Here is a 15,605-nt window from a genome sequence, read left to right on the forward strand (position 1 = left end):
TATGCTGTACAATGTTGACATCCTAGAAAAATGATTGCACGAGTATAGTACACAATTGAACTGAGTAGATGGTACTATCCTTATCTCTTCAAAACAGAAATTGATTTGGAGCAATAATCAAGACAAGTACCAAGAAATGTAAGCCAAGTCGAGGGCAGTTCCTGCCTTAAGGCAGAAAATGGAGGATGTCCAGATCACATGATGTATATATCGTAATTGGTGGACTTGATTCTGCCCTAACTCATATGACCCACACCACACACCACACTGACCTAAGCGAACGTACCCAATTTCAATCCGTGAGTCGAGCCTCGAATCAACGAATTCAACCACCCAACGACATTCCCACGAATCCATCGCCAACATGTCTGACAACGGGGAAGTTGAGGTCGCCTCCTACTCCGTCCTGCCCAAGGACGTCGTCGCTGATGGTGTCGTTCGCCTTTTCGGCAAGTGGGATTACAGCGAGTGAGTAACTATGCACAACGCCTAGGAGCCAAGATCAACGTCTAACAAGAATTTTCAATAGTGTCGAGGTCCGCGACATCTCCCTGACGTGAGTTTCTTTCCGCAAACGAAATCTGCTTTTCTCGGCGCGATATCTTGTTTCTGTGATTGCGAGGCATAGAACTTTGGGGTTATTGGACACATCGATACATTTTTATGAGAACTGGATACCCACACACACAAACACACACACACACAACGCCACGCCTATTTACACTCGAAATCAGATGGATCTCTTCTCAGCAATTCGCCTAAACCACAACCAGAACAGGATATCACGCTTGGAGGGCTGATCCAATTCGCTTGGTAACGAAATACTGATTTTTTTTGTTTGTCTGCAGCGATTACATCCAGATCCGCTCCCCGGTCTACACCTCCCACTCCGCCGGTCGCTATGCCGCCAAGCGTTTCCGCAAGGCTCAGTGCCCCATCATTGAGCGTCTGACCAACTCTATCATGATGAACGGTCGCAACAACGGAAAGAAGCTCATGGCTGTCCGCATTGTCGCTCACGCTTTCGAGATCGTATGTTTCGCCACATGCAAATTCTGCGCGATATCTCAATTCTAATCGATTTACTCCAGATCCACGTCATGACCGACCAGAACCCCATCCAGGTCGCCGTTGACGCCATTGTTAACTGCGGTCCCCGTGAAGACTCCACCCGTATCGGTTCCCAGGGTACCGTCCGTCGCCAGGCTGTCGATGTTTCTCCTCTGCGCCGTGTCAACCAGGCCGTTGCTCTGCTCACCATTGGTGCCCGCGAGGCCAGCTTCCGTAACATCAAGTCCATCGCTGAGGTTTGTTTCAAGTCGTTTTGATCAGTCATTATGAAATTGTACTAACATGGAAATTTCAGTGCCTTGCTGAGGAGCTGATCAACGCTGCCAAGGGTAGCTCCAACTCGTACGCCATCAAGAAGAAGGACGAGCTTGAGCGTGTTGCCAAGAGCAACCGGTAAAGGGTGTGTTTGGTGTTGGGTTTATTGGGTTTTTTCGTACCTAAAAATGTCTGGTCTCACTCGGGGCTAATGACATCCGAGGTTTCCATTAGTTACTTACGTTCTTATGGTTGCCTTAAATTAAAATTAAGATTATCAAGCCCAAGTGTTCTTAATTCAAATTATGAATTTCATTCCTCTTTGCTCTTAGCCAACCCTCTCGCGATCTCGATGCTATTATTTGATATGGTGGGGATCTTTACGATACTCTTCCTAAACCTCGACCTTCGCCCGTCGAGTCTGCTAGATATTGCTAGGACAAAGACATAGGTGCCTACATCCTACTACACCCCGTCTAATCACTCTGCTTTCTCCAGTCTAGTAACTGCTTTCTCCTTAGAATTTTTATATATGACACGTGATATTTTGGCCCTAAGCCCTATCTAAAGCGCTATTCAAACATGGTAGCTCGATGGCCGTGTAGGCTTAGCTTCAGGAGAATTCGACAGTCTCAGGCCCGGCAAGTCTTCGATCTTAGCTTCGAGCGTACCTGTAGCCTTCAGGGTTCTTGATAGGGGCAGAGTGAAGAGGACTCCAGCGTGGACAAACGACTAACTAATGTCCTAATCTGATTACAAAATCAAGCCACTAAGATTCATAAAGGGGAACCAAATGAGAGAGATTTTAGGTAGAGGGACAAGAAACCTATCATGTAGCCTCAAGGGCCATTCCATTTCGAACCCCATTTTCTACATAGCACTCCGTGCATACCCACGTGGTTACGTATAGTCGTGAATATTGGTATACCACCACTACCTACGAAGATGAGAGAGAAAAGATCTAGACTTTCAATTCCAGTCACTGAATTCATTGTAATGAAAGTCGGGTGTGACTCTCGGCTGGGGCACGCTGGCTCCAAGGTTGATTTCCCCGGTGGTGAAATTGATATCATTTCTTATCATTGGTACGTCAGCATCAATTCTAAATCATGGTTTAGAAAATCAAATTATCAGTCAGGGTTAGAAGCTTCTAATGTTCTGTTGTAAGTTACTTTTGCTTCTTTTGTCGGACTCGATCTCGTCAACAATCCTTCAATATCTAAAGGCTATGCTGATACGTCAAAGTCTGCAAAGTAGAATATGTGATTAGGATAAAAGACACCATCCAATGTATAACAGCCTAACTAGATATTAACAGGTGGTGCCACATCAAACCCATCGTTCAGAAGCAAGGTAATAAACAAGGAAGGTATCGACAAACACATTCGACCTCTGACGGCTGTGTTCATGTGTTAAACTTTGCAAGACAAACTCTACAAAGCGTACGCGCTGGATAGTGAGGCTAAAAGTATTGTCTCCTCCAAGGTTGTCATCGTAACTATAACAGGGAGTAGCAACGGTTAGCAACGGTGACCATCCTGAATGCCCAGGTGACTTTATCCGCAACAACTGTCAATAAAAATTTCACATCGGTCTCATACTCGATATCTTGGTAGAAACCTTTAGCTTCCTCATCCCTAGTGGGATTCTCTCGGAAAGTCTTTGTCTCCAGGGCTCCTGCATGCTTACCTAGTGAGCACCGATCAGAGTGTGGTGTATACCTTCAGAGAGGCTTTAGGTTTGAGATGAAGAAGAGAAAAACATGGCTAAAAAATGCAGAGAGGTATTCATTTTGGGAAACTTTCCAAGTTCTTATCCTTGAAAGAAAGAAAAAAGCATCTGTGCTTGAGAGCTGTCTATGATCAATGACAGGAAAAGTGGCCGTGATCTTCACTTCCTAATTAGGTTAGATTGATAGCTATATTTGGTGCCTTGGAAAGATGGCCCACAATTCATATTAGTGCTGGTCTGGGTTTTTCCCCCTTAATCAAGGCTGGGACGCGTTTCGCCCGCGTCGCGTTTGCCACTTTTCCCAGCCACTCCATTTCTCCTTGCATTCTTTTCTTTTCCTTTTTACCCCTCGAATCTAGGCCTATCAACCCCTCATTTCAAAACTCTCATTCACAATGCCGGTCACGAACAGCACGCTGCCTAAGCGCCGACGCTTCCAACCTCCTATCACATCCTACTTCTCAACTTCCACAGAGCCACGCTCTTATGACGTCTCACATCACCACTATGCTGCTGCTACCTTTTCGGCCACCCCGGTAGTGCCGGATAGAGTACAGTCCTCGCTTCTCTCAGTTGGAATGCGAGTCCGCAAATCTGTAGCCGATGGATACAAGACCCAGATGTCCATGCAAGAGCAAAAGATTGCACCACCAGTTACAATGGCAGAGACGAGAACCGCTCAATCATATACCACCAACAATAACTACACCGAGCTTACTCCTTACTCTAATTTCCCACGATCGCACGTCGTTCAGACTGATGATGGTGATGCGTATTCTCTTCCGGGAAGTCAGGAGTCCACGACGTCAGCCGCTTCCATGCCAAAATTGATAAACGGCCAGAAGCGGCGATTTAATCGAGATGATATATTTGCGGACGAGTTCCCTTACCTGGAAGACGATGATGTGGACTCTTGGCAAGATCCTCATTCGCGAACCATACTATCTCCCATGGGCCAACAAGGACGCCGTATTATTCCTCTATCACGCAAGCCAGGTTTCACTACGCAAAACATGGAGGTGGATGGCGACTTTGAAGAGGCTTCTTTCCTTCGTCGGCGGGAAGAGGTTGACCTGGACTACGACATGGATTGTGCTTAATCCGCTTTTGTCGTAAATATCCGTCTTAATCCCTAGGATGGAGGAAGAGCTGAGGTTCAACCAGCCCTGTATCTCATCTTTCTCTCCCACTTTTCTTCCCTGCAGCACAAGTGTTTTGCTATGCCTTGATGTCTTAGTCGTCCATATACCCCTTGTTGTATCATATTCTGTAGATCGCTTGCTATTTTGAAATTATCTGCCCCCAGGCTGGTGAATTGCACATAAAAAGGACAAATTCTCTGTAACCAGGTATCATTAAACTTCTAGATAACCTTGATTATCCCACTCAAGCAGTCAAATGTTTGGCCCCTACGAAGCAATGAAATTTATATCAAGAGCCGTCTGATTTTTGACTGCGGACCGGTTCTCGATCGCTTGGAGAAGCCAGTAGATAATAAAAGCAGCAGACGTAGAAACTAGACTTGTTACATATAAATCTTAAATTTGAGATAAAAGATTGCTATAATGATAATTAAATAGGCGGTCGATATTGTCTCCATATTGAGCGGGTACTCCTTGGGGTCGCTTATCGATACGGGATGAAAAAAAAAAGTTTGGAGGCGGACAATTACCGCAAACCTCTTTTCACCACCATTTTCTTCCACACTCAATACCGTCAAGATGGTGAAAAGAAAGCTGGGAGCTCTGGAAAAGGTCGAGGCTGATCTGTAAGTTCCCTTGACTTGCGGTCAATGCTGCCATGGCGGGACATTCTTGGTTATTAACACTCTCATCACAGGCCCAATCTGCAGCACAAAATTCGCCGTGATCCCAAGTAAGCCATTTGAATAAATTACCTCCTTCGAGCAAGACTAACAAGCCTTTGAATTGCTTTAGATCATACATTGAAGATTTCCGCGCCCAACACTACCAATATGAGTCGCATCGTGAAATTTTCATGGCCGCGCCCACGTCGGCCACGGACACCGGTATCATCTCGCTGCGTGATCTTATTGATTTCATTTCTCACGTTGCCGATTGCTACCCGGAGATCTTGAAAGATTTCCCACAGCAGCTTATCGACATGCTTATGCAGCATCACTTGGTGTTGGAGCCAGAATTAAGAGAAAAGCTGGTTGGTAGCATAGTGCTTCTCAAGAAGAAAGATCTTGTCGATTCAGCAACGTACGTATCATACTCTTAGCTCTACTAATTTCATTTCAATTAACCTCTGTCGCAGGCTGCTTCATACATTATTCCCGATTCTCATTACGACACCCAGCAAGACTCTCCGCGCTTTCCTGTTCCAGAAGATTCTTTCTGAGCTTCGCATGTCCAATTTGAAAACCACCAACCACAAGCTTAACCGTACTATGCAGACAGTTCTCTTCAACTTGGTTACATCTGATCGTACTTCATCCAAAGCCCTCTGGGCAATAAAATTGACCCGAGAGCTATGGAAGCGTCAAATCTGGACCGATGCTAAGACTGTTGAGATTATGAAGGAGGCCAGTTTGTCTGAGAATGAGAAGGTCATCATTGGTGGAGTACGCTTCTTCCTTGGCGGAGATAAGGAGCGCGAGCAAATGGAAGACGAGAGCAGTGACGAGGAAGTGGATGTGGCCCGCATCAAGCATCAGCTTGGCATCAACAAGAAGACCAAAAAGAAGGCCCGTGTCGCCCAGAAAGCCATGGCCCTTCACAAGAAAAAGGAACACAAGAAGAACCAACCGCATCCGCTCAACTTCTCTGCGCTTCACCTACTGCATGATCCGCAAGGATTTGCAGAGACCCTATTCTCCAAGCACTTGCAAAACAGCAGGGCCAAGTTGAATCTGGAGCAAAAACTACTAGTTCTCCAGTTGGTCTCTCGATTGGTTGGCTTGCACAAACTTCACATTATGTCGCTCTACTCCTACTTCCAGAAATTCCTCACTCCTCGCCAACCCTCTGTCACATCCTTCTTGGCATCCCTAGCACAGGCATCTCACGATCTAGTGCCCCCGGATGTTCTTGAGCCTCTGGTCCAGAAGATCGCGAATGAGTTCGTCTCCGAGGCGTCGGCAGGAGAAGTCGCCACTGCTGGTCTGAACGCCATCAGAGAGATCTGTGTCCGCCAGCCTCTGGCAATGAATGAGACTTTGCTGCAAGATCTCGTCATGTACAAGAAGAGTAAAGATAAGGGTGTTATCATGGCCTCAAAGGGTCTGCTCAGTCTGTTCCGTGATGTTGGCGCGCAGATGCTTAAGAAACGTGATCGTGGTAAGGAGGCTTCCATGAGCCTCCGTGCCGGCGACAAGGAACAGCGACGATTCGGCCAACAGGAGTCTGGAGGCATTGAGGGAATTGAGCTCCTGGAGCAGTGGAAGGAAGAAGAACGCCGCAAGAAGCGACGTGAGAAGGGTCTTCCGTCCGACGGCGAGGATGACGAGGATGAGGATGAAGAAGACAACTGGGATGCCTGGAATGTCGAGGATGACTCCGACAGTGATGATTCTGGCGATTGGATCAACGTCCAGAGTGACGTTGAGATCGACCTCAGTGACTCGGAAGACGAGAAGGACCGGCCCTCGAAGAAGACCAAGCAAAATGATGAAGAACCCAAGGCAGCCGCTGAAGGTTCAAAGGAGCCCGCCACAAAGGAGTCTACTTTCTCCAAGCTCGCCACAACCCGCATTCTCACACCTGCCGATTTGGCCAAGCTTGCTGAGCTTCGAGCTCAAGCGTCAGTTGACGCTGCCGTGTCAGGAGGCTCCAAGTCCCGCCGTGCAGCACAAGCCCTCAGCGCTCGTCACACAGACGACCCATTGACAGCCGAAGAGATCGAGGGTCTCGCGGCCCTCTCAGCTGCAAAGCAAACCCGCGAGGAGAGAATTGCTCACGCTCGCGAGGGCAAGTTGGACCGCTCAGAGCACAAGAGTAAGGAAGCCAAGCGTCGGGAACGCAAGGAAGAGCAGGGTAAGAGTACCACGAACAAGGAGAAGGCTCGCAAGAAGAACTTCTTCATGACCCTGGGCAAGGCAAAGAGCAAGAACAAGCGTAGTCTGGTTGAGACGCGCGCGGTGTTGAAGGCACACCACGACCGGAAGAAGAGAGGTGGAAAGCGCGGAAACTTGGGCAATTAAGTTAGATCGCAGGTATGAACTGTCGCTAGAATTTAATATCTAACTACCCCGTTTAGCCATTGGATATGGAGTTATTGAGATTCTAAAAAATGTTATGTATATTGAACCATGCGCCTGCAGATCTCACATGTTTTCAAGGCATGAATAATTCAATCATAGAATCCGGATGAAGAATATAGATAGATATCAAAAGTAATCCAGCAACTGTCATTCATTCATACACTGCTTCGACAAAATTCATCTATCTAGACAATAATAATACAATATCAATACAAAATTAGGGATGAATCCCCCCATAATCAGAATTAACAGAGACCAAACGTTTTATCAAGCCTGCCTCTAATCATTCCAAGGAAGCTATCAAACAAGTCCATGTGTTTTTCGTAACCCTGGTTCCATTGGATTGTCACTTGAACGTAACAATCGGGGCTCGAGTCGATCGAAGGGTTGGGGCTTGCCGTCGGGGTCTCCAACCCCGATAGACCGGACGGGTTCACTATCGTGCTGTTGACATCGTTATCGTCAGCTTCAATGCTATCCCGCTTAGCAAGATCCTGGTTTTGGGTATCACCCTTCTTTTTCACGAGGATTTCCTTAACTGAGATCCTGACGCCGAATTTGACTTCCTTCGGGATTTCTGTAAGGGAAGTAGTCCTGGAAAGAGACAAAGCAGCCTTTCGGCGTGCAACCCTGCCCCAGGCATTCGTCTCGGCGTAGCCAACTCCTACTCCAAGGTTTTCGTCCCACTCCCAGAACCATGCGATGGAGGTGAGCTCTTTGTTTAGGAACTCAATGACATCATCCGTATGAGCAGTTGGCACCAGTCGCAGATGAAACTGCGAGAGGGGAGGCTGCAGCTTTCCTTCGACATTGGGGAGGTCGCGAGCAAAATCAGAGGGCGGGCGCTTATCCTGCCAGGACCAAGCAATGACTGGGCGCTTTATCTCTGCATGCGGTTGCAGACACGATATGGCGTAGTTCGTCATTCCTTTGTCCTGAAGATACTTGATTATAGGTCTAACGCTCCTCATCTGTCCAATCATGGTGGTGAACCACTGGATGCGGTCCCCAACAGCTCGGCTGTCATCAATCATGCGTTTAATGAACTCAAGTTCACCGCCGGGGGTTATCATTTCCACATGGGAGCCGGTGCAGGCAGATTCATGATCCATATCCACTTCCTCGAGCAGTTTTTTCATCTCATCGATGGAAGCATAAAATGGTGGATTGCACATCGTGAAATCGTACTTGTGTTCCGGAAATTTCTCCATCGGGAAAAATGATTCACTGGCAGAGGTTTCCATTATAGTTATTCTGTCCTCAAGATTGTTGGCTTTCACAGTCTCTCGGGCTGTGGAGATGTTTTGCGCATCAATATCTGTGCCCAAAAACTTCCACCTGGGACGGACCCTGCATCCCATAATAGAATAAATAGCGCAATGTCCAGTACCGACATCAATACCAAAAACTTGACGACTGGGATCATAGGCGTGAGAAATGTTTTTAGTGGTGGAATCCAAAAGCTTATGAATCCACAAGATGTAGCGCAGACGATTGGGAATGGCGGGGGTGAGACGGTCTTCCGCGAAGGTCACATCTAGCCGGAAATCTTTCTTCAGGAGGTAGGTCATCATAGTGCGGTTGACTTCGGCTTCATGGATGTTAAATGGATGACCTTCTCTGTGGAGGTGATGAAACTCGGCCAGCTGGCGCGTGAGGTACCATGGTGCGCCTCTTCGGTACAGGTGGTCATAACTAGCAGGATTATCCATTGAGATAGCGTCCCCAACTCTCTTAAGAGAGGAGGCGCCAAAGTGGCACACGAAATGAAATACTTGTGACCAATCTTGGTGGAATAGCAAAAATGGGGTGTGAGAGGGGAAAGAAAGGGAAAACATAACCATAATAAAGTCCACTATCGCCGCTGGGCCCTCTCCTTATCGGCACCGCCTGCTTACAACAGCAAGCCTTGAACGTATATCCGGCATTAATACAGAAGAGAAGGCGGTCCAGGTGACAAGCGACCAATAAGGGCTTCTAAGATTGCTACTGTTTCGTTTCTCTTTTCTAAGCAAGTTTGTTTAATCCCGCAGTCCGATCAATGCATCATCTACCTAGGTACTACCCATCTAAAAGACATAAATGATTCAGAAATAATTGTGCTGATTAGATATAGGTACATGGATATAGATAAAAAAAAAACTCCCCATGTGAATCCGTGCGGCCGTTCAAAATGACTAAAGGCCATGAAAAGGCCTTAGGAGGTACAAAGATATAAAACAAAGCCATCGCTCATTCAAAAGCCTGGATCCAGCCCAGTTTGCTTCATCCATAAGACGTAATTAGATGCGTAACAAACTTTTATAGTTGGATGAAAACAGTAACCAGGGCTAGTAGGGAGAGGAAGCCGATGTGGCTGGTAGCCAGGGTGACGGCTGAGTTGAAAGAAGGGGTTGCACTGGGTGCAGCATCAGTGCCACTGGATAAAGAGCCTGAGCTTGATGAAGAAGAGGAGGAACTGGTTTTGGAGCCGGAGCCGGTGGTGGTGGCTCCCGAGGTAGAGTCTGTGGCGGAACCACTGCTTCCAGTGCTGGAAGCATCAGAGGAAGAAGTGGTGGCTGTGCCAAATGTGGTTCTGGAAGTAGTTGAAGCCTGGGTGTTTGTAGCCAACGTAGTAGTAGTTGAAGACTTGGAAGTCTTTGTGGTTGTAGATGAGGAAGAAGAGGTAGAGCTTGAAGAGCTAACAGCAGCAGCACCACTCAACTTAATACTGTCGTAAGAGCCAGAATTATCAGACCAGACGTATGAGTTGGCCGGGTTAGAGTTGACAATTTCAACAGACTTGATATACATGGTGAATGGGGCCTGGGAATAGTCGGTTTCGCCACCAGCCCATTCAATGGTGCCCTTGCCGTTAGAAGGGTCACCACCAGCCCAGATACCAAGGCGGACACGCATAGGAGTCTGAGGGAAGCGAGTTCCCTGGGTAGCGTCATTGTAGAGGAGGGTACGAACGGCAGCACCATCAATGTACCATGTAATAGCATCCTTCTGCCATGACACCTTGTAAGTATGCCAAGTGTCTTGGGGAGAAGATACAGATGGCCAAGTATCACGGTCATAAGTGGTGGTATCACCCTTTCCAAAGTAGTTTGTCTCGATCTGGGTAGTGTCACCACCAAGAGCCTCCTATTAAGGTTTGTTAGTCGCAAAGTATAAAGAAAAGGCTAAAAGAAAGGGGAGAATTTCTTACCCAATCAATCTCATCGAGGTCATCTGATTCAAAGACAATCGAGCTGACGACACCAGTGCCATGGGCAGCTTTCATAGTCACTGAAATCTCGCCGAAGAAGATGTAAAAGTCAGACTCGATTGTGGGCGCATCGCCTTGCTTGTTCAATGTGAACTCGACACCGTCACTGCCAGTGGTGACAGTGCCAGCAGCAGTGGTCCATTGCTTAAGAGCAGAGTCCTGAGTAAAGTCAAAGCTCAGCCGAGACTCTGTGGAACCAGCGTTGGCGGGACATGTTTTCTCCAATGGGTTGCAAGAAGTGTATGTTTGGGCAGAAGCCAGAGGTAAGGCAACGGCAAGAGCAGCAGCGAGCTTGTACAAAGAAGGCATTGTGAGAATAAAAACCCTGGAGTAAATAATGCGCGCTAGTCAGGGGTACAAGTGGAAATAAAAAATACAAGGGTCCTCAGAGGGAATAATGGAGGAATAAATAAGAGGCCCTAGAGTCTAAGAGATATTACTGAAAGAGTGGATCAGTGTAAGTTTAGATAAGGCACCACGGTTGATGGATCCATTTTGTCATATTAATATGAGAAGACATAAAAAAGAGGAGGCTGAGAGTGGATGGGATTGGCCAGGAGGCTAGAAATTCAATGGGATGATTAAATGCGCCCTGAGGCCCTTAAGGGATCGATATAACATGATTGGATGAAAGACCAATAGTCAACGCCACCGGATTTAGTAGATCAAATCAGTCCAACCTGATAGGAGAAGGCAGGAAGGGACCAAGACATGAGTCTATAGTCTATTAACTACTTGAGTAGTCTATCCCTCGTATTCCCAGATGGGTAGAGTCTTGGACTCAAGGGATGTTAGTGAGAAAATTAATATGGCAACCTAGACGGACTTCTCCGTATAACGTATCCAAGTACCAAGGTAGATAACGTACCAACTCAGGAGTACATATGTACTCACAATATGATTGGCCCCACTCAATACATGCGAAACGATCCCTTCCCTTCCAGTACCTGTACATATGCCTACACTCACACCGTAGCCTATATCACTTGTTCAGATCCCTTCACTTCCTGAAACCTGTGATCAGATCCTCAGATCCTGAAATCCTTCTTCTATGGTAGAAAGTCAACCTCCTTTATCTCTTGGCTTCTTGGCTTCTTGTTACTTTCATCGCCTTGACTTGCCCTTATTCCCGTTTTTATACTTCACGAACTTGCGGTCCGTGCTGAACAGTTCAAGCCACTCAATTCATTTCTGCCGTTTAACTGCACATACGGACTGTCCGGAGTACGTCCTGAGCAAGGTTTACCTAGGTACCGCCGTTGCCTTACCCCGTACCTTAGGATTTATTAATAGGTCTTCGCTTCAGTCATCCATCTTAAGCCAAACCATGGGGCGAGTGGTTCCATTTTTAGTTGTGCATGATTCGCTTTCTAATTTTTCTTTTTAATTTTTTTTTTTTTTTATAATTTTTCTTTTATACACCAGATCGATTTTTTAAGCTTGATAATTCACTGCTAATTTAACTAGTAGTTACTGTCTCACACTTACGGAGTAGTATTCACATCCTATCATCCTTCCATTTTTAGGCCCTAAGACATACTTCTAAAACTGGCTTAGGGCTCGGCCCGACCGGAGATACTAAGAAGACACTTTGGAAATCTCTGCACCCACGTCTGACCAAGTCCCGAAAAGCTGCTATTAGATTAATTTCAAAGGAATTCAACCTCGGCAGGTCCGTTCAACTCAATGTTAGTGAGTTGAGTCACAGTCTGTCGCTCGGGGTTGAACTCCAAATCACGCCGGACGGATCCCTCCCGTTGTCCGAGCAATGTGACAGCCTCGATAACCACATTGGCCTGGTAACCAAATTTGCCATGGATGTGGAGCTTGCCGTTGGAGTAATCAAAGACTACACTGGTGGTGCTGTCCTGCTTCAAAGAGTCGCCGTCGTCCATGTACAAGGTTCCAAAGGCAACGCCGTTGATATCGGGCGCGACAAGAATCTCGAAACCGCGGGTGCGGAGCTCAGTTGTAGTCTGCGCACTAGAAGAGCGGACTGGAATAATGCTGCCGCCACGGATGTGGATAGGAATATCAGTAAGGCCGATATTGTTGAGACGAATAATCTGTCCGTCGCTGCGGATCGCCTTGCCCGTATGCCAGTCGTAGAATACACCCTGGGGGAAGTAGGCATCGACATGTTCCTCGCCGACATCTTGAACGGGTGAAATAAGGAGGGAGTCGCCGTAGAAGAACTGAGCCTGATTCGCGAACGTGTTTGAGTCCTGGGGGTACACGTAGAACAAGGGCTGGAGGAACGGCTCTCCAGTTGTGGTCTGTCGTTGGAATGCTGTGTAAATGTAGTCAAGCAAACGGTAGCGAATACTGATGACATTGCGGGCAGCCTCTGCAACCACATCCCAACGGTAGAACTCCTGAGAGATACTACCCATTTCGTTGTGGTTACGGTAGAATGGGTAGAAGGCACCGAGGGTAGCCCAGCGGGCACAAAGCTCCTCAGTGGTGTTACTACCAAATCCGCAAACATCAGCACCAACCATTGGAATTTGAAAGATCGAGGCAAAAGCCAGTATCTGAGCAATCGAACCGCGGTATTTATCCCATTGACTGATATTATCACCGAGCCTAATTGAAAAATCGAGTCAGCAAAAGCTTTGGGACATCGTGGATTATCGTGGAGTGTTGTTGACTTACCAGTGACCGACATGGGCACCTGCACCGGCAAAGGTGCTTCGAGTAATGACGAGGGGGCGCACATCGGGACGACGTGCGAGCATTGCTTCACGGGAGGCAGAGCCCATCACTATTTCAAAGTCAGACATGCCAACTCAAAAGTGGAAAGAAGAGGACTTACTTGATCCATAAAGGTTGTGAGTATCATACTCAGCATATCCGTCGCCGGCATGGTGAAGATCAGTATTTATGGTCTTGTTACTGATAGATCCAGCGGCGTTGGCAATCTGATACTCAGGGTTGATGAGATCACGATTAGGCAAGCCAACCTTCTTGACATCTTCCGAGCGCTTTTGAGACGAGCTCTCTGGCTGGAAGTCATCGGGAAATCCAGGCAGGTGACTAGGAGGAAGGCGAACTGACGGTGGACTGGGAGGCAAGTCATTCATTTGAGCAAAGCCAACGGGATCAGAGCACGGATAAACACAGAAGTTTGAGGCTTCATTCATATCAATCCACAGCCCGTCAATATCAAGACCATTCTTCTTGTCAAAGAAGAGGTCAAACTCGTTGTTCCAATATTCCTGAGTATCTGGGTTGAACCAATCCGGGTAAACAGTCACACCAGGCCAGACGGCTCCGCGGTAAATGTCGCCATTGTCATGGTACATGAAGATGTGGCTATCATGTCCTCGGTTGTAGGCATCATTATCTGTGGGAAAATTAGAGTCAAAAAGAACCAAGAATGTACGACGGGATCAAAGCAGGAACCTACTACTCTGGCTGACAGCGGGGTCAACCATGACGATATATCGCTGTTTGTGCTTGTGAAGGTAGGTAACCAGTTCACGCATCTTCTTGATGGGGAAACGTAGGGCGTCCAGCGTGAATACTTTGCGCTCATCCATATAGTCGATGTCTGTCCACATGGTTTCCAGAGGGATCTTAGCACGACTGTAATTGAGAACAACCTCAGCGACCTCGAAGACATCTTGATAACCGTAACGACATTGATGAAACTTTCTGAGGTTAGTACTGCAGTGAAACCAAGTAGATTGAGGCCTACTCCAAATGTCCAGTAGCTCTGCATAGCAGGCAACCCAACGATCTCTGCATACTGCTTGCTGACATCCTTTGGAGTCGGGCCTGCCATGAAGTAGAGATCGATAACACCACCGAGAGTGTTGTATTCTAGATACTGGCGGCCATCATCGGTTTTATCAATCTTGATATCCATTCCGTTGGAGTTCAAGAAGAAGACACCGTGGGTCCCAGTAAACCGATGGTCCACGTAAACCGGGTGGTTACCGTACAGGTTGGTGTTGGGAGGAACTCCATAAGCATCACGACTCCACAAAGTACGAGTGTAGTTTGTGGTTGGCATACGCAGCGAATCTATGTGCTCACCCAAGCCGTAGAGATTTGGTTCATCGGGAAGCCAGGTACGGAGGTTTAGATACTGTGACTCGAACACTAGAGTGGTTTCGGTAGTATCAAAAAGTACCTCATCACCACGCATGACCCTGAAGCCGAAGGGATCAGGCTGGTAGTCGAAGCGAAGAGTAGGAGATTCCTTGTTGTGAACACCCTCGGTAGAAGGGCGGGGTAAGACCGACTCAGAAACCTGGTAAACATACTCATTCTGATCAAAGATCATAACGTGGAGACGGTCATCTAAGCGGGTGTCAGTAGCATGAATCTAGATGATCAGTGAGGTAAGCTGACCAGACTGATATTCAAACACAAGTTTGAGGTCCAAAATGTCAGTTCCGTAAAAATTGCAGGCATCGTCAGCGATGGTGAGGTCAGCTTCCAGAGAGAATTCATGTTCCTTAACATTAACGGCGCGGTAACCAGGACAGTCAAGGATTCCAGACCGGGGACCCAGGACTGCAGCGCCCACGAGGGACACAAAGAAGAGAAAAACTCTCTTCATGTTGGAAATCCAACTGGAAAAGCGTTGAAGGTGTAATGAATGATGGGATGTGAGTGGAATAAGAGAGGTTAAAGTATTCCAGTGTAGGCTGGGTGTGATCACAATGTGTTACCAATGTGAGGGGGAAAGTATGGTAAGGAGAAGGTGAGAAATAAGAAGAGGTTGGGATTAATTTTGGAATTTAAAGTGGGAAAAGTTCCCTGTTTGCAAGTAAATAAACTGGAATTCAGGCTGCAGTTCCCATGATGGTTGTTTTCAATTTGCACTACCCATACTATATCATACTTACCCCATACGAAGAAAATCATGGACGGAGAATTATCGGTTTATCCCTCTTGGCTCATGCAGGGCCTAAACAAACTAGGAATCCCTTGCCTACTTATTACTTTAAAGTTGATTATTCCAGGATGCAGGAGGATAATACCCCGACGTAAGACCAGGGTCACCGTGTTATAAGTTGCTTCATACAGAAGGAACTATTTAAGTAATTCACCAGATGA

At 47.1% G+C, this 15,605-nt stretch overlaps 6 protein-coding genes across 6 annotated transcripts; 3 read left to right on the forward strand and 3 right to left on the reverse strand.

Annotated features, from left to right (window-relative positions):
• Positions 1–364: 364 nt before the first annotated feature.
• Positions 365–1,468, forward strand: N7495_002116 (40S ribosomal protein uS7; the record flags this gene model as incomplete). The annotated part of the gene is made up of 5 exons (XM_057204786.1): positions 365–468; positions 530–556; positions 849–1,032; positions 1,092–1,307; positions 1,367–1,468. The coding sequence occupies 5 exons, from the start codon at positions 365–367 to the stop codon at positions 1,466–1,468; spliced, it is 633 nt and encodes a 210-aa protein (XP_057065393.1).
• A 1,984-nt stretch (positions 1,469–3,452) lies between these two features.
• On the forward strand, positions 3,453–4,157 carry N7495_002117 (uncharacterized protein; the record flags this gene model as incomplete). Its single annotated transcript, XM_057204787.1, has 1 exon — positions 3,453–4,157. The coding sequence occupies one exon, from the start codon at positions 3,453–3,455 to the stop codon at positions 4,155–4,157; it is 705 nt and encodes a 234-aa protein (XP_057065394.1).
• Positions 4,158–4,778: 621 nt separating this feature from the next.
• N7495_002118 (SDA1 family protein) lies at positions 4,779–7,222 on the forward strand (the record flags this gene model as incomplete). The annotated part of the gene is made up of 4 exons (XM_057204788.1): positions 4,779–4,825; positions 4,897–4,932; positions 4,995–5,282; positions 5,338–7,222. The coding sequence occupies 4 exons, from the start codon at positions 4,779–4,781 to the stop codon at positions 7,220–7,222; spliced, it is 2,256 nt and encodes a 751-aa protein (XP_057065395.1).
• Positions 7,223–7,527: 305 nt separating this feature from the next.
• Positions 7,528–8,994, reverse strand: N7495_002119 (DUF890 domain protein; the record flags this gene model as incomplete). The annotated part of the gene is made up of 1 exon (XM_057204789.1): positions 7,528–8,994. One exon carries the CDS (start codon positions 8,992–8,994, stop codon positions 7,528–7,530), a length of 1,467 nt encoding a protein of 488 aa, XP_057065396.1.
• Positions 8,995–9,583: 589 nt separating this feature from the next.
• Positions 9,584–10,844, reverse strand: N7495_002120 (glycoside hydrolase family 16 protein; the record flags this gene model as incomplete). Its single annotated transcript, XM_057204790.1, has 2 exons — positions 9,584–10,411; positions 10,476–10,844. 2 exons carry the CDS (start codon positions 10,842–10,844, stop codon positions 9,584–9,586), a joined length of 1,197 nt encoding a protein of 398 aa, XP_057065397.1.
• Positions 10,845–12,184: 1,340 nt separating this feature from the next.
• On the reverse strand, positions 12,185–15,105 carry agdC (putative alpha-glucosidase; the record flags this gene model as incomplete). Its single annotated transcript, XM_057204791.1, has 6 exons — positions 12,185–13,121; positions 13,191–13,299; positions 13,351–13,881; positions 13,945–14,188; positions 14,236–14,843; positions 14,895–15,105. 6 exons carry the CDS (start codon positions 15,103–15,105, stop codon positions 12,185–12,187), a joined length of 2,640 nt encoding a protein of 879 aa, XP_057065398.1.
• Between the last annotated feature and the right edge of the window lie 500 nt (positions 15,106–15,605).

Source organism: Penicillium taxi (assembly GCF_028828555.1).
Source record: "Penicillium taxi strain IBT 34144 chromosome Unknown utg000002l_segment0_segment0, whole genome shotgun sequence".
Classification (NCBI taxonomy): Eukaryota; Fungi; Ascomycota; class Eurotiomycetes; order Eurotiales; family Aspergillaceae; genus Penicillium; species Penicillium taxi.